Below are 19,486 nucleotides of genomic sequence, written 5' to 3'. Positions count from 1 at the left end.
TTCTAATAATATAATAGGCATTTCTCTCTAGATGAAGTCTCATCATATCACAACTGAAGAACAAAATTATACACTTTTTAGACATACCACTGAGTAATCAGCTCCCTTCAAAAGGATGTTTTGGTTTAATAATGAAAGCAACTTAATAACTGAAATTATTACCCACTGAGTTACTGTCACCATAATGTTCTAAAACAGAAAAATTTCCTAGAATAGGAAGCATAGCCTTTTAACTGATACTTTTGAAGGAAAATTTCTGTGAATACCATTCTTGATGTGAAAGTAGCATTTCTCCCTCCCTCCCTCTCTTCTTTCCTGTCTTGCTTTCTTCCTCCTTTCCTAAATCCAGACTTGTCTCCTTCCTTCATCCTTATTTTCTCTCCTCTTTCCTTTCTTTTCACCTCTCCCTTGCAAGCATGTTCGAACTACCAGCATTAAGCATAAAAGGGAATTTCCATTTGCTCTCCCTCTACCTCTGTGTGCTCAGCTAATACCATTTCATCCACCCCCCCTCTAAATGTTTTCAAGACTGTAAAACTGGACTTCACATCCCAAGGAATAGGAAAGTTGCCTAATACTTACTGCCTGAGCATGCAGAAAGTTTTGCTGTAAAAATACACTGAATGACAGACTTTTGCTCATTAGGGTCGTCTTCATTTATTCCAGAATTATGTCTAGTGTATATGTGAAATTGGCTTTTTTATTTTACAGTGCTGAAATATGACTCACACATGAATTGTGAGTTTGTTTATAAACAGAATTCAATGTTTGTCCTCTGGTCTCCCATATTTGTTATAACTGATAAATAATATTTTATGGTTTCTGCTCATCGGTTGTTGAAGTTTTTAAAACATTGTGTTATAATGCCTTTCTGAAGAGAACAGAGAAAATCTTCCCCTTTAGTAGTCAAAAAATGTTGTGGGACCTGAGTAAATATTTAAAAAGGCATATGATACCTGTACTAATACTTTTCCAAATACCTCCTTGATGAGGGTCCACACAGATGACAGGTATTCCTGCAGAATATCTGTGAAAGGGAAAAACGCAACACTAATTAGTTGATGCTTGCACCAGGAATGATAAATTCTGTAATGCCATCAATTAAGCTTACCAAGATTCTTAAATTATTCATTGATCAGTGCAGGGATACACAGACAGAGACAGCCACTTGGAATTTAACATGGCTTGAAAATTCCACATTTTCTTCAACTCTTTAGTTAAGCATAATGGTTGGCTTTACTATTTGAGGACACTTAGAATATTAGCAGGATGCTTTTTTTCTGTGTTTCAAAAAATGTTGCTGGGCCAGGATTGCTTTCTAAATAAAGATGATTTGCAAATGACATATGGTTCCAATTTCAAAGCCAAGATTATAGTCCCGGGTATTTTATTTTGAAAAGAAATTCCGTATGTTTAATCTGTAATAGAGAGTATAAATACAAATGTTTTTGTACATGGGTGCTACACCCCTCCTTAATCAGTATGTGTGCATGTGTATGTGTGTTGGTCTCTGCAATGTGTAGATGGGTAAATAGGTATTCTATCATGTGTGTCCATGTTATGAACTATTATTTGTCCATGAAAATATTGCTTAGGAAGTTTTTAAAAATAAAACTATATACTTAAGCTGTAATATTAAGTTAAAAATCAGGATACTAAATCATAGCTGCCCTAGGATTACAACTCTATAAATGACAACAGTCAAGTTCTGCAGGAAAAAAAAAAACTGAAACAAAATACATAAAGATATTCCAATTCATTATTTCTAGTTAGAGATCTATGAGTGATTTCTTAATTTCTTCTCTCAGTTTATAAAAGTTTTCTATAAGAGGGGCGCCTGGGTGGTTCAGTTGGTTAAGCATCTGACTCTTGATTACCACTCAGGTCATAATTTCAGGGTTGTGAGATCCAGCGTCATGTAGGTCTGCTTAGGATTCTCTCTCTCCCTCTCTGTCTGCCCCTCCCCCTGCTCACATGCATGCATGCTCTCTCTCAAATAAATAAAGTCTTAAAATAAAAATCTTTTCCATAATATTAAATTGATGACATTTTAAATGAGAAGCATTTTCCTTAATTAGAGGGAATTTATTTCAGAACACTTAGGAAGGAAATTGAAGAAGACACAAAGAAATGGAAAAACATTCCATGCTCGTGGGTTGGTAGAATATATATTGTTAAAATGTCTATGCTACCTAGAGCAATCTACATATTCAGTGTAATCCTTATCAAAATGCCATCGACATTTTTCACAGAACTGCAACAAATAATCCTAAAATTTGTATGGAAACAGAAAAGACCCAGAATAGCCAGAGGAATGTTGAAAAAGAAAACCAAAACCAAAAAAGAAAGCCATCACAATGCCAGACTTCAAGCTATATTACAAAGCTGTGATCACCCAGACAACATGGTATTGGCACAAAAACATATACATAGATCAATGGGACAGAATAGAGAGCCCAGATGTGGACCCTCAACTCTACGGTCAACTCATCTTCGACAAAGCAGGAAAGAATGTCCAATGGAAAAAAGACAGTCTCTCCAATAAGTGGTGCTGGGAAAATTAGCAACATGTAGAAGAATGAAACTGGATCATTTCCTTACACCACACACAAAGATAAACTCAAAATGGATGAAAGACCTCAGTGTGAGATAGGAATCCATCAAAATCCTAGAGGAGAACACAGGGAGTGACCTCTTCAACCTCAGCTGCAGCAACTCCTTGCTAGACACATCTCCAAAGGCAAGGGAAACAAAAGCAAACATGAGCTATTGGGACTTCATCAGGATAAAGAGCTTCTGCACAGCAAAGAAAACAGCCAACAAAACTAAAAGACAACCTACAGAATGGGAGAAGATATTTGCAAATGACATATCAAGTAAAGGGCTAGTATCCAAGATCTATGAAGAACTTATCAAACTTTGGGGGAGGAGCAAGATGGCGGAGGAGTGGAGACCTGGATTTCATCTGGTCCCGGGAATTCAGCTGGGTAGGGATCAAACCATTCTGAACACCTACAAACTCAACAGGAGATTAAAGAAAAGAATAGCAGCAACTCTATGAACAGAAAAGCGACCACTTTCTGGAAGGTAGGACATGTGGGAGAAGTGAATCTGAGGTGATATTCAGGAAGATAGACGGCTGGGGGAGGGAGCGTCTGTCAGCCGCTACCAGCCAGTGATAGAGCCCAGGAGCACAAAATTGGAAATTTGAGAAGGCTGCTCTGCTGAGGGACGTTGCTCCAGTGGCTAAGCAGGGGGGGGTGGAACCTTCACTGGGACAGTGTGGTCTCAGGACCCTCGGGGTCACAGAAAGACGGGGGTTGCCTGAGTGTGGCAGAGCTCCCAGGTATCAGAGCGGGGAAGCCAGCTGCAGAGATGGAGCCGAGGAGTGGGCTCTCAGCTTGGGGTTGCCATAAACTGTGATCCGTGGCACAGTCAGGCCGCTGCTCCTCCAGCAGGGACCCAACAAGCGTCAGATCCGGGGAGACTCCCCTTCTTCCCCTGGGAGGAGTGGCACGGGAGTGCACCGCAGGCATCTGCTGGGTTTGGAGACTCCACACGGGGTCGGGTGCCAGAGATAGAAATGATTGGTCACAGGCTGGGTGACCACAGAGTGCGGCCAAAGTCGGGGAGACGGGAGTGACTGACTGCTTTCTCTGGTGGCTCACTGAGAAGTGGGGCCCCGAGTTCTCGGCTCCTCCAGGGGCAGAGATTGGGAGGCCGCCATTTTCACTCTCATCCTCCAAAGCTGTATGGAAAGCTTGCAGGGAACAAAAGCTCTCAAGAGCAAACCCGAGCAGATTACTTAGCCCGGACTGGCAAGGGTGGGGCAATTCCACCTCCCGCAAAGACATTTGGGAACCATGGCAACAGGCCCCTCCCCCAGAAGATCAGTGAGAACAGCCAGCCAAGACCAAGTTTACCAATCAATGAGAACTGCAGAACTCCAGCACTAGGAGAATACAGCACATAGAAGTCATGGCTTTTTTCCCCCCTGATTCTTTAGTCTTTCAAAGTTAATTTTTTTATTTTTATTTTTCTATATATTTTTTTGAATTTTTCTTCTTCCCCTTTTCAACCAACATCTTATCAATCCCTTTTTTAAAAATCTTTCTTATTTTTCATTTTTAGAGTCATATTCTATCCCTTCATTTTGGTTAACCTTATTTTTGGTATATATATAAGTTGTTCTCTCTCTAAAATTTTGGGATACAGTTTCTTCTACCATACCAAAATATACCCTAAATCTCTAGTGTATGGCTTTGTTCTAGTCTCCTGCCTGATCACATTCTCTCCCTTCTTTTATTTTTTTAAATTTCTTTCTTTTTTCAACCAACTTCTTATCAATTCCTTTTATAAAATCTTTTATAATTTTCATCTTTACAGTCATATTCCATCCTTTCATCATATTTACCCTTATTTTTGTACATATATAAGTTTTTCTTTCAAGTTTTGGGGTGGCACTTTCTTCTAACAGACCAAAATAAACCCAAAATCTAGTCTGTGGCACTGATTTTTTCACCAGCCTGATCATATTTGATCATATTCTTTTTTTTTTTTGCTTTTTCTTTTTTCTTTCTTTCCCTTTCTTTTCCCCCTGTTTCAGGTCTCTTCTGACTTGTTTAGTGTATATTTTTCTGGGGTCGTTGTTACCCTGTTAGCATTCGGTTTTCTCATTCATCTGTTCTACTCTGCACAAAATGACAAGACAGAAAAACTCACCTCAAAAAAAAAAAAAAAGAACAAGAGGCAGTACCGACTGCCAGGGACATAATCAATACAGACATTAGTAAGATGTTGGAACTAGAATTAGAATGACGATTATAAGGATACTAGATGGGCGTGGAAAAAGCATGGAAGATACTAGATAGATGCTTTCTGAAGAAATAAAAGAGTTAAAATCTAACCAAGTGGAAATCAAAAAGGCTATTAATGAAGGGCAATAAAAAATGGAGGCTGTAACTGCTAGGATAAATGAGGCTGAAGCGAGAATTAGTGATATAGAAGACCAAATTATGGAAAATAAAGAAGCTGAGAAAAAGAGAGATAAACAACTACTGGATCACGAGGGCAGAATTTGAGAGATAAGTGATGCCATAAGATGAAACAATATTCTTCTTCTGGGATCCCAGAAGAAGAAGAAAGAGAGAGAGGGGCAGAAGGTATATTGGAGCAAATTATAGCAGAGAACTTCCCTAATTTGGGGAAAGAAACAGACATCAAAATCCAGGAGGCACAGAGAACCCCCCTCAAAATCAATAAAAATAGGTCAACACCCCGACATCGAACTAAAACATAAAAGTCTCAGAGACAAAGAGAAAATCCTGAAAGCAGCTCGGGACAAGAGGTCTGTAACCTACAATGGTAGAAACGTTAGACTGGGAACAGACCTATCCACAGAGACCTGGCAGGCCAGAAAGGACAGGCATGATATATTCAGAACACTAAACGAGAAAAACAGCCAAGAATACTATATCCAGCTAGGTTGTCATTGAAGATAGAAGGAGAGATAAAAAGCTTCCAGGACAAACAAAAACTAAAAGAATTTGCAAACACGAAACCAGCCCTACAAGAAATATTGAAAGGGGTCCTCTAAACAAAGAGAGAGCCTAAAAGCAACATAGACCAGAAAGGAACACAGACAATATACAGTAACAGTCATCTTACAGGCAATACAATGGCACTAAATTCATATCTTTCAATAGTTACCATGAATGTAAATGGGCTAACTGCCCCAATCAAAAGACACAGGGTATCAGATTGAATAAAAACAAGACCCATCAATATGCTGTCTGCAAGAGACTCATTTTAGACCCAAAGACACCCCCAGATTGAAAGTGAGGGGGTGGAAAACCATTTACCATGCTAATGGACATCAAAAGAAAGCTGGGGTGGCAATCCTTATATCAGACAAATTAGATTTTAAACCAAAGACTGTAATAAGAGATGAGGAAGGACACTATATCCTACTTAAAGGGTCTATCCAACAAGAAGATCTAACAATTGTAAATATCTATGCCCCTAACATGGGAGCAGCCAATTATATAAGCCAATTAATAACAAAATCAAAGAAACACATCAACAACGATACAATAATAGTAGGGGACTTTAACACCCCCCTCACTGAAATGGACAGATCATCTAAGCAAAAGATCAACAAGGAAATGAAGACTTTAAATGACACACTGGACCAAATGGACTTCACAGACATATTCAGAACATTCCATCCCAAAGTAACAGAATACACATTCTTCTCTAGTGCCCATGGAACATTCTCCAGAATAGATCACATCCTAGGTCAAAAATCAGGTCTCAACCGGTACCTAAAGATTGGGATCATTCCCTGCCTATTTTCAGACCACAATGCTTTGAGACTAGAACTCAATCACAAGAGGAAAGTTGGAAAGAACTCAAATACATGGAGGCTAAAGAGCATCCTACTAAAGAATGAATGGGTCAACCAGGAAATTAAAGAAGAATTAAAAAAATTCACGGAAACCAATGAAAATGAAAACACAACTATTCAAAATCTTTGGGATGCAGCAAAGGCAGTCCTAAGAGGAAAGTATATAGCAATACAAGCCTTTCTCAAGAAACAAGAAAGGTCTCAAGTACACAACCTAACCCTACACCTAAAGGAGCTGGAGAAAGAACAGCAAATAAAGTGTACACCCAGCAGAAGAAGAGACATAGTAAAAATCAGAGCAGAAATCAATGAAATAGAAACCAAAAGAACAGTAGAACAGATCAACAGAACTAGGAGCTGGTTCTTGGAAAGAATTAACAAGATTGATAAACCCCTGGCCAGACTTATCAAAAAGAGAAGAGAAATGACCCAAATAAATAAAATCATGAACAAAAGAGGAGAGATCATAACCAACACCAAAGAAATACAAACAATTATAAGAACATATTATGAGCAACTCTATGGCAGTAAATCAGATAATCTGGAAGAAATGGATGCATTCCTAGATGGATAAACTACCAAAACTGAATCAGGAGGAAATAGAAATCCTGAACAGACCCATAACCACTAAGGAAATTGAAGCAGTAATCAAAACTCTCCCAAGAAACAAGAGCCCAGGGCCAGATGGTTTCCCAGGGGAATTCTACCAAACATTTAAAGAAGAATTAATACCTATTCTTCTGAAACTGTTCCAAAAAATAGAAATGGAAGGAAAACTTCCAAATTCATTTTATGAGGCCAGCATTACCTTGATCCCAAAATCAGGCAAAGACCCCATCAAAAAGGAGAATTACAGACCAATATCCCTGATGAACATGGATGCAAAAATTCTCACCAAAATATTAGCCAATAGCATCCAACAGTACATTAAAAGGATTATTCACCAAGACCAAGTGGGATTCATCCCTGGGCTGCAAGGTTGGTTCAACATCCACAAATCAATCAATGTGATACAATACATTAATGAAAGAAAGAACAAGAACCAATGATGCTCTTAATAGATGCAGAAAAAAAAATTGACAAAATACAGTATCCTTTCTTTATTAAAACTCTTCAGAGTGTAGGGATAAAGGGTATGTACCTCAATATCATAAAAGCCATCTATGAGAAACCCACAGAAAATATCATTCTCAATGGGGAAAAACTGAGAGCTTTCCCCCTAAGGTCAGGAACATGGCTGGGATGTCCACTATAACCACTGCTATTCAGTATAGTACTAGAAGTCCCTAGCCACAGCAATCAGACAACAAAAAGAAAGACAAGGCTTCCAAATCATCAAAGAAGAAGTCAAACTCTCACTCTTTGCGATGATATGATACTTCATGTGGAAAACCCAAAAGACTCCACCCTAAAACTGCTAGAACTCATACAGGAATTCAGTCAAGTGGCAGGATATAAAACCAATGCACAGAAATCAGTGGCATTCCTATGCACCAACAAGACAGAAGAAAGAGAAATTAAGGAGTCAATCCCACTTACAACTGCACCCAAAACCATAAGATACCTAGGAATAAATCTAACCAAAGAGGCAAAGAATCTCTACTCAGAAAACTATAAAACACTCATGAAAGAAATTGAGGAAGACACAAAGAAATGGAAAATGTTCCATGCTCATGGATTGGAAGAACAAATGTTGTGAAGATGTCAATGCTACCTAGTGCAATCTATGCATTTAATGCAATCCTTATCAAAATACCATCCACTTTTTTCAAAGAAATGGAATAAATCATCCTAAAATTTGTATGGAACCAGAAAAGACCCAGAATAGCCAGAGGAATGTTGAAAAAGAAAAGCAAAGCTGCGGCATCACAATTCCGGACTCAAGCTCTATTACAAAGCTGTCATCATCAAGACAGTATGGTACTGGCACAAAAACAGACACATAGATCAATGGAACAGAATAGAGAGCCCAGAAATGGACCCTCAACTCTATGGTCAACTCATCTTTGACAAAGCAGGAAAGAATGTCCAATGGAACAAAGACAGTCTCTTCAACAAATGGTCTTGGGAAAATTGGACAGCCACATGCAGAAGAATGAAACTGGACCATTTCCTTACACCACACAGAAAAATAGACTCAAAATGGATGAAAGACCTAAATGTGAGGCAGGAGTCCATCAAAATCCCCGAAGGAGAACACCGGCAGCAACCTCTTCGACCTCAGCCACAGCAACTTCTTCCTAGAAACATCGCCAAAGGCAAGGGAAGCAAGGGGAAAAAAAGAACTGTTCGGACTTCATCAAGATAAAAAGCTTTTGCACAGCAAAGGAAACGGTCAACAAAACCAAAAGACAACTGACAGAATGGGAGAAGTTATTTGCAAATGACATATCAGATAAAGGGCTAGTGTCCAAAATCTATAAAGAACTTATCAAACTCAACACCCAAAGAACAAAGAATCCAATCAAGAAATGGGCAGAAGACATGAACAGACATTTTTCCAAAGAAGACATCCAGTTGGCCAACAGACACATGAAAAAGTGCTCAACATTGCTCGGCATCAGGGAAATCCAAATCAAAACCTCAATGAGATACCACTTCACACCAGTCAGAATGGCTAAAATTAACAAGTCAGGAAATGACAGATGTTGGTGAGGACGAGGAGAAAGGGAAACCGTCCTACACTGTTGGTGGGAATGCAAGCTGGTGCAGCCACTCTGGAAAACAGTATGGAGGTTCCTCAAAAAGTTGAAAATAGAGCTACCCTATGACCCAGCAATTGCACTACTGGGTATTTACCCCAACGATAGAAATGTAGGGATCCAAAGGGGGTACGTGCACCCCAGTGTTTATAGCAGCAATGTCCACAATAGGCAAACTATGGAAAGAGCCAAAAGGTCCATCAACAGATGAATGGATAAAGAAGATATGAGATATATATATATATATATATATATATATATATATATATATATATATGCAATGGAATATTATGCAGCCATCAAAAGGAACGAAATCTTGCCATTTGCAATGGCGTGGATGGAACTAGAGGGTATAATGTTAAGCGAAATAAGTCAATCAGAGAAAGACATGTATCATATGACTTCACTGATATGAGGAATTCTTAATCTCAGGAAACAAAATGAGGGTTGCTGGAGTTGGGAGGGGTGGGAGGGATGGGGTGGCTGGGTGATAGACACTGGGGAGGGTATGTGCTATGGTGAGCGCTGTGAATTTTGTAAGACTGTTGAATCACAGATCTGTACCTCTGAAGTAAATAATACATTATATGTTAAAAAAGGGGGGAAGAAGGAAGGGAAAAATGAAGGGGGGGAATATCGGAGGGGGAGAGGAACCATGAGAAACTATGGACTCTGAGAAACAAACTGAGGGTTCTAGAGGGAGGGGGTGGGGGGGATGGGTTAGCCTGGTGATGGGTATTAAAGAGGGCATGTATTGAATGGAACACTGGGTGTAATATGCAAACAAGGAATCATGGAACACTACATCAAAAACTAATGATGTAATGTATGGTGATTAACATAACATAATAAAGTAAAATTAAAAAAAAAAAAACTTATCAAACTCAACACCCAAAAGACAAATAATCCAGTGAAGAAATGGGCAGAAGACGTGAGCAGGCTTTTCTGCAAAGAAGACATCCAAATGGCCAACAGACACGTAAAAAAGTGCACCACATCATTTGGCATCAGGGAAATCCAAATTAAAACCACAGTGAGATACCACCTCACACCAGTCAGAATGGCTAAAATTAACAAGACAGGAAATAAGAAATGTTGGTGAGGATGCAGAGAAAGGGGAATCCTCTTACACTGTTGGTAGGAATGCAAGGTGGTACAGCCACTCTGGAAAACATTATGGAGGTTCCTCAAGAAGTTGAAAATAGAGCTACCCTACAACCCAGCAATTGCACTACTAGGTATTTACTCCAAAGATACAGATGTAGTGAAAAGAAGGGGCACATGCACCCCAATGTTCATAGCAGCAATATGTCCACAATAGCCAAACTATGGAAAGAGCCCAGATGTCCTTTGACAGATGAATGGATAAAGAAGATGAGGTGTGTGTATATATATAATATACACAATGGAATATTACTCAGCCATCAGAATGGATACTTACCATTTACATTGATATGGATAGAACTAGAGGGTATTACGCTAAGTGAGATACATCAAGCAGAGAAAGACAATTATTATATGGTTTCACTCACATGTGGAATATAAGAAACGGTGCAGAGGACCATAGGGGAAGGGAGGGAAAATTGAATGGAAAGTCATCAGAGAGGGAGACAAACCATGAGAGAGAGTCTTCACTCTAGGAAACAAACTGAGGGTTGCAGGTGGGGAGGTAGGCAGGGTAACTGGGTGATGGGCAGTAAGGAGGACACGTGATGGAATGAGCCCTGCGTGTTACATGCAACTGATGAATTATTGAACTCTCCATCTGAGACTAATGATATACTATGTGTTGGCTAATTGAGTTTAAATTAAGAAAAAAAAAAGGAATTTCAAATTGTCTTTTCAAAAAGTGATCCACATCGTTTTAACCAAGCCTAGTGGGATGGACAGATTTTCTTAAGTTAAAAAGCCTTCCTCCTTATCACATTTGTCATCCACTCACCTTCTAAATCTAAATAATATCCTATCCTGCTTAAGACATATTTAGGTCAAATAGATATTAGGAGGAAGATTTTTTTAAACTATTTGAACTTAAAATGACTATGAGTGTTAAACATTTAAGATCCCAATCTGAATGTATTTGAAAAGTTGTTGTAGTGGGTGTTGTTCTTCAGTTTTACTACCTTATGCTCTTTGGTTCCTATCAATGCCTTTTCACAAGATTCTGGATTTGGTTAGATTAAAAACATGTAAGTATTATGGGGGACAGGATGGGGGATAAGGAAACATGGATTATGGTCGTGGGTATACTACAGAATTGGAGTCATCCTGGACAAGTAACAGACTCTATGGGCTTAAATTTTATATTATCTGTGAAAACAGAAAATCAACCAGATACTATTTTTTCCCACAGTAAAATAAATACTTATTTCACTTTACAATGTAAACCCATCTCTAAGTCATGATGGAGGCATTCTCTGGGAAGGTGGGGAATTTTGCCATTTAAAGAACAATGGCAAAAATCCTATTTGAACATTAATCTCTACTATGGGGATTATTTAATCATTTATTTTATCATTCTATTTTTTTTGAAAGTTGTATAAGGTCCGCCTGCCAACTGCAGGCTTCATTCATTTGATGTCCATGAACGCAATGCGCCGCAGAAAATTTGACACTCTATTTGCTTGATTCCCTAGCCTCCCAACACTTCCTTCTCGTCCCTTTTTGTATTAGAAACACTTCGTGTTTTATCTCAGCATTCCAGTTACCCTGTCCCCCAGATGAGATCATTACCCAAGGGCCTAAGGTAATGGCTCTCCCACCTCCTTCCAGCTGGGCCCACAAGCAAGTGTCAAGTTCCTCTTCATATATTTAAAACAAAACAAAAAAACAAACAACAACAACAACAACAAAAAACAGTGCACGTTATAGTGGTTAAGCAACATTTAACTTTACATCAACAGATACCCAATGTTTCAGGACTTGAAAACAGGCATATTTTGTTTAACACAATACACAAAGCCATTTTCATTCATTAAGATTTCATTCATTAAGACTCAAAATTAAAATGTAATGTAATTTCTTAAAGCACTTGACCATTCTCCATCCACATGCTGGGCATTACTAGGGATTTGATAGTTAGCGTCAAGGCATCATGATTTGGATAGGAGCCGTGGTGTAGGCTTGATGGGTATGAGGGAGAATGATGGCCTCCTTCCCTATTGGCCTTCATACCACCAGGCTGTATGACTTGACGTCAGTTTCTTAACCTCTGGTGCCTCAGTACCCTCATCCATGCAGTGGAGGTAAGACTGACTCACAGGATTGCTGTACCTGTTGAAGTATTTGTTTCTACATGTAAATCACATAAAACAGTACCCAGCATATGGGCACTGTGTAAGTGATGGCCCTGATTATTACGTGAACACTTTGAATACAGACATTCCTCTCATTCCTCTGTTCAGTCTAGTTTAGTGGTTGCCAAAATGTAGTGCGCACAAGAGTTACTGTATCTGGTTGCATTCAGTAATTTTCAAGGGTAATTGTCGTGTCTGTGTGTATTCATTTTGTGCTGACCCTATAATATTTTATATTATAGGTGTACAATAGATGAGACTTTATTATATAAAGTAGGTCTGAACACAGTCCTAGGTCCGTACTAGGATATTGAGTAGAGTGGTTTAAACAGTTTCATTACTCTTCCTAGTTAATGCTGAAGTCAGTTTCTTGATCCCTCCAAAATGAGTTGACTTCCCTATAATTGTCTTCTGTTCTTTTCCTATCTTCCACATATGTATTTTGCCTTTGAAGATTAGTTTATAGTTTTGTTAAGTGACGATAGTGATGCTTGTCTTTTACAGTGTGTTGGAAAATTGGAATTAATATATGTTCATGATCATTAAAAGGATAGTGCATACAGGAGGCGTTCCGTAATTGGTGGATCTTGTTGTTATTTCCCAGTAGAATTGACCCATTAACTTTGTGATGTATATCATTTTGTGTGTCACAGACTTTATTCCATCTGTTCTTTGAATATCTGCTTTTTCCAGATGCAGTTCTAGGTGTTGGGAACTATAGAGGTGAACAAGATGGGAGAGGTCCCTGCTCTCAGAGTTTATATCATTATCTGATGTGTTTCTTACTAATGTATCTAGATTGAATGTTTGAATTCATTTTTTTTTAGTTCCTTTTAGATAGTTTCAATGTACTATTGACTAGGTTGTTATTGCTACAACTTGGTAGAGGATTTACCCTGATGACTGTGTTTTTCCCGACAGCTCTTTCAAGCATTTGATTGGAGGACTGGATGATGTTTCCAATAAAGCATATGAGGATGCAGAAGCTAAAGCAAAGTAAGTGACATTTTTTTTTTTCCTTTGGCCTTAGTCTTGATTTAAAGAAAATGATTTTGAAGAAAAACAAAATTAAATATTTTATTGAACTTAAAAAGCCCAACATTCTGACAGGAAGAAACTAATTCCTTAAGAAGGAAAAAAAAAAAACAAAAATTTCGAGGTAATGATTAAATACTATGCTTACTTAGTATGTATCTTCTTAAACACGAAATCATAATTTTGGGAGGAAGATCATCTCAGCAAGGGAAAATGGTAAATTTAAAATCCAATATAAATAATTGAATCCAAACACATTATTTCTCCCATTGAAAGTACTTCTGAATGAATGGTGGTTGTTGTGTTCAATAGTTGTTTGTGAAATTGTACGGAAAGTAATAAGGCTGGAAACATTTTCTGGTGCAAATACATTGTTGATTTACATTGAGCTGGTGTGGCACAAAGATATCAGAATGATGTGAGATAGTATGTATCCCATGAAGTATCATTTTTGTATAACAAAATACAATTTGATCTACTAATAATACTTACTTTAAAACAAAGCTTTCATCTTTTTGACAAAGATTAGAAATTATTTGAGATTGGCTTTTGCTGAAAAAGATTCTAGGTTATTCTTAAAAATTGTAATCTTTAGAATCCTGCCTTCTTTTTTCCAACGAGCGAATTTAAGGAAAAGCAATTCAGTATTGATATCACACAGGACACCTGAAGGATTAAACTGACAAAAATTTATCAGTACCTAGATAGCTCAGGGACAGAATTTGGTTGGTTTTGTAGTAACCTCAAAAGCAAATAATAATAATAATAAAAGTGCTTTTGTCTTGAGACTCTAGGAAGATTAAAAATTTGGTCTAGCACTTAAAAAGTACCACAGTTTGGGGCGCCTGGGTGGCTCAGTCGTTAAGCATCTGCCTTCGGCTCAGGTCATGATCCCAGGGTCCTGGGATCGAGCCCCGCATCGGGCTCCCTGCTCAGCCAGGAGCCTGCTTCTCCCTCTCCCACTCCCCCTGCTTGTGTTCCCTCTCTAGCTGTCTCTCTCTCTCTCTCTGTCAAATAAATAAAATAAAATCTTAAAAAAAAAAAAAAGTACCACAGTTCATTTCGGCTGATAAAATTCTATTATTTTAAAGCAGTCTAAATATATTCACAATTTCTTTTCTATATATTTGCTTTTGTTCCCTCTGCTATTTGGAGGGACACAGATGTATGTCCTGAGGTCAGACGGTAGCAGAGCCTTTGCAGAGATTTGCCTAGACAATTGCATGAGCCAGTTTTAACACCAAACTCCACGCAATGATGGGGATTGCCGGTACTGTGGATGATAGATATTAATTTTCTGGTTTTCTACAATAGATTAAAATACACATTAATGCTAAGTTTAGACTTTAGTTTCTGGTATTCGCACTAATCCTACTGAGATGGGAGAGGGGACCATTTAAAATCCTTACCAGTTTTAAAAATTATAAAACTCCCTTTGTTATTATTGGACTTTATCCCTAGAGGAACATACGCTGTATAAAAACTCATAATTTATGTTAGCATGTTTTTTCTTAGGTGTATATATACAGTTAAGATTGTCTTGGGTCATTTTATATACATATAGATATCACATTATATACATTTTGTATATATAACTGGTGGTAATATTCAAAATTTATCTAAAATCTACATGAGCAACCATCTAAATACTTCTTCAGTTACTAGAAAAAGTCAGAGGTCTTTTAAGCTAAAGCATTCTTTGGTCTGTTTCTGCTTCCTGCTAAATTTTAGATTCTTATAGTGAAAGTTTCTGTATAACTCCTATCTGCCCAAAGTTGAGTCCAGTCACAGGCTTAAAGGTGGGCGGTGATGGGAAAGCGACTTGAATCAGCTGTCTCCTTCTTGGTGTCCCACTGGCTTTATAAAGAGAGCTGTGTGTGCATCTCATGAATTCTGGGCATTTGTGGGCTCACTTGCTCATGCCTCAACCAAAAGTAACAAGGAAAATAAATATGCTGAGGTTGAAATCAGACAATTACAAGGTAGGAAGGGTGAGGATACTTCTCACTGGAAGAGAATCGGTATGACAAATACGATCCTGGACACGGGGTAGGAACCTTGGGTTCTGTTTCTGCCTCTGTCATTTCCAGCCAAGTGATCTGGGTCATGAGTTAACACTGCCTCTCAGTGTCCTTATCTTACCTTTAATAGGGTATTTCTGTGATGTAATTGATGGCAGTATGTAGAAATACTGTGTAAATTATAAAGGACTGTAAATGATATTGTTGGTAGAAGTAACCACTGGAAGTATATCCTAGGGCATTTGATAAATTGCTTGATTCATAGATAATGACTGCATATCGATTATGTAAAACTTCCTGGGCAGGAAGTATTTACTCTGATGTACACAAACTACTCTCACTTTGGCAGCATATCCTAAAATTTAACCTAGCCTGGAAAATATCCATAAATTTTTACATTTTTATAAAAATGGTAACATTTACTTAAAAGAAAGTTCAGGGGTTCCTGGGTGACTCAAATGAGTCCATTCATGTGTTTTAATCTATAGCTGCTTGACCTGATTATAGACTTAAAGACCCTGCACTGAGTTTCTGTAAAAGTCAGTTCATGATCTTAGGGTTGTGAGTTCAAGCCCAGTCTTGGGCTCCATGTTGTGCATGGAGCCTACTTAAAAAAAAAAAAAAAAAGTTCAGTTATGATTAAAGAGCAAAGAAGGGCAATAAAATGACTACTTCCATGTAAGTGGCTTAGAATATTGTGAGTTGAGCCAAAATTTGATAGACTAGAACTTAGTTATTATGTATACATGGATATAAGTTAACTAGGAGAGATTAGTTTAAACTTTTCTAGTTCAATTAATACTAAATCCAAATGAATGCATAACCCACATTCCTTAATATTGATCATTACTTAGAAAAGGGGAATACCTTGATGAAAAAAATGTCTAAAACCACTGATCCAAATTCTAGAAAAATTGATAAATGTAATCTTTATTCCTCAAAATAGCCAACTACATACATATATCCTGGCAAAGGTCTTTGTTACACCCTTTATACTGTTTGCAAAAACATAAAAAATAACATCTGAAGATTTCTGAAGTTGAAAGTATCATTTTAATTAGGTGTCCTATCACTCAGAGGTAAACTCTGAATTATTCCCCAGGCAAAGCTTTGTAGTTGAACTAAGAAGTTTAAATGTCTATTTGTGTTAACACTGTTGTCTCTTTATTAGATTTCTTCCCCTTAAGTACATTGTGCCTTCATCTTTGTATTTAAGGAGCTTCTAAGGTTTGCCATTTCAGGGCCTATGGACGTGCTCTAATTGGTCAAAATTCCCTGGATAATTCTTATAAGGCCTCTACATCTCTATATAGATCACTAAATCTGTACCATTTAGAACTGAGGTATTGATTGGCTCCATCGTGTAAGCGTTATTTTTTAAGATCTCCTTGATTTTGCGGAATCCCCTAAAGATGAGATTGGTATTTCTTAAAGCCCCACTAAAAGGATCATGTTATTTCTCCACGTGAAATTATTGTTGGTGTTGTCTCACTGACAACACCTATTGGGTAAAAAGAGAAAAAAAGTAGGCCTGACTGCAAACATTAGTCAACGTTTAGAAGTTCAGTTGTGAGAAACTCAGCTAGTAGCATAATCAGGCCTCAGTGGCAGGATGGTCTGCAAAAGGTAGTGAGCATCGCTTGCACTCGGTGAGGGGGCTGGTCCAGGAGATTGCTGGAGAGATATGTCCCAGGGAGGTGGTTCTCAGATCTCCTCTGCACTGGTGTGTGCCTTCCACCTGCCTCAAAACATCTATTTCCTACAAAGAAAATTATTCTTGATGGAAACTTTACCTTTATGGCATGTTTAAGCTCCTCTTGATTGCTGCTAATTATTCACTAAGGGCGAGTGGGAGAGGGAGAAGCAGGCTTCCTGCTGAGCAGGGAGCCTGATGCGGGGCTCGATCCCAGGACTCTGGGATCATGACCTGAGCCGAAGGCAGACGCTTAACGACTGAGTCACCCAGGTGCCCCAAAACCTGTCTTATAATACTAAGCATTTTGCAGTTCTGACAGCTCTAGGAATATAGATTCATAAGTGCATTTATTTATGGTCTAAATTGATGATTCTCAACATTGTTTTTCACAAGGAACTCTTTCTTATGCAAAATTTACATAAACCTGCAAATGAGTCCAATCATATATTTTAATCTACGACAGCACTTGATCTGAATATAGATTTAAAGACCCTGCACTCTCTAGCCGCCCCTGCCCCCCCACCGCCATAGAAGCATTAACCACGTTCATTCACTTTGACTCATGCACTGATTTAGCCAACAAATATTCTCTGTGTTCCTACAAAATGCTACATATAAAGCAGTGAATAAAATAGACATATGTCTTGCCTTCTTGGTGCATATGGGGAGAGAGACACACATTACTGATTCCCTGAGGAAATGACATTTTATCTAGATTTGAGCTGAATTGTAAAGAATTAGCTGGTACTGGCTAGGCAAGAATTAGTTGGTATTGGGGCACCTGGGTGGCTCAGTTGGTTAAACGACTGCCTTCAGCTCAGGTCATGGTCCTGGAGTCCTGGGATCGAGTCCCGCATCGGGCTCCCTGCTCAGCAGGGAGTCTGCTTCTCCCTCTGACCCTCTTCCCTCTCATGCTGTCTGTCTCTCATTCTGTCTCTCTCAAATAAATAAATAAAATCTTTAAAAAAAAAACCAAACAAACAAAAAAACTTTATTAAAAAAAAAAAGAATTAGTTGGTATTAGCTGGGCAAGGAAGTGCAGAGAGCATTGTAGCTGGGGAAATAGCATTTGCAAAGCCCCCTGGGTAGGAAACAAGACTGCCTCTTCAAGGAACCAAAATACCAACAAGGCCGGGACATAGAATGCAAATGTCAGAGATTGGATGTTAAAGAATTAGGAAAATCACTTCAGGCTTGTCAGTTACCAAAAGAGATCAGTTGGTTTACATTGTAATTGAGCACCCTTTCCTCCGCATTTGGAGGAGTACAGAGTGAAAGCAGAGAAGCAACAGAGTATTTTCCAGGGGAAAGCTGATGGTAGACAGGGCTAGAATGAGAGCAGTAAGAATAAAGAAAGGGAGTTGAGAGATAGGCAGCAAAGCTAGTAGGTCTCCTGAAGGAAATAGATGTTGGTGACGAAGGGGAGCATGGATGAGGATGATGCAAGGATTTGGGGTCTGGAAATCAGAGGGAGGCAATGTCATTCGATCACTAAAATAGAATATGGTTGCCAGGTTTGAAGAGCAGGGTGACCTTGAATTGATTTCTGCTCAGGTTATATACGGAGAACCCTTGAGAATAGTTGGGCGGGTCTGGAGCTCAGAGAAGAGGTTGGTATTCATTTGAGAATATGAGTATTTTTGTGGTAGGTGGAATTAAAGATGTGAATGAGATAGAAAGTAGAGAATTAGAATATCCTGGCACTGAGGGTTTGTTCTTGAGGAACTAGCATTTAAAGCTCCGTGAAAGGAGAAGGACCAACCGCGATGGAGAGAGTTTAAAAGTCTAGGCAAGTGGGTCTCAGGTCCTTTTAACCATCATAGACAAAAGCAGATTTTGAGATGTGATTTCTTACTTAAAAAGGTTTTGCTTGGGACACCTGGGTGGCTCAGTCGATTAAGCGGCTGCCTTCGGCTCGGGTCATGATCCCAGGGTCCTGGGATCGAGTTCCACACTGGGCTCCTTGCTCAGCAGGGAGCCTGCTTCTCCCTCTCCCTCCCTCTGCTTGTGCTCTCTCTGTCAAATAAATAAAATCTTTAAAAAAAAAAAAAGTTTTTGCTTTTCTGTTTTAATTAGGTACTATTCCTTTAGGTTTAAATGCTGTCCTCTCTCTAGAGAACCTGTAAAAAATCTAAAATTCTCCCAAGAGGAATTAATATTTTTTCCTACCATCTTAGCGTAAATATGTATAAGCTCCTCCTGCAGAGATAAGCTGAGCCTCTCTCTGGGCACAGAGAGGAGAGAGGGACCCTGAGCAAGGAGCCACAAAATGACCAAAGCTGTAAAGACACCATTGGGACCGCCATCTTGTCCTGCCCTACTCCCCACAT

General features: G+C 38.7%; 1 protein-coding gene across 2 annotated transcripts in view; it reads left to right on the top strand.

Annotated features, from left to right (window-relative positions):
• The window catches only part of PRKG1 (protein kinase cGMP-dependent 1), a 1,258,435-nt gene that overhangs the window by 1,140,237 nt on the left and 98,712 nt on the right, over positions 1–19,486 (top strand). For both annotated transcript variants that reach the window (XM_044915991.1, XM_044915990.1), the window contains exon 9: positions 13,326–13,400. In XM_044915991.1, coding sequence (XP_044771926.1) covers positions 13,326–13,400 — 75 coding nt within the window. The remainder of the gene's footprint in view (positions 1–13,325; positions 13,401–19,486) is intronic.

The sequence above is a fragment of the Neomonachus schauinslandi genome, chromosome 6, assembly GCF_002201575.2.
Source record: "Neomonachus schauinslandi chromosome 6, ASM220157v2, whole genome shotgun sequence".
Lineage (NCBI taxonomy): Eukaryota > Metazoa > Chordata > Mammalia > Carnivora > Phocidae > Neomonachus > Neomonachus schauinslandi.
This window is presented reverse-complemented; position numbering and strand designations above follow the sequence as displayed.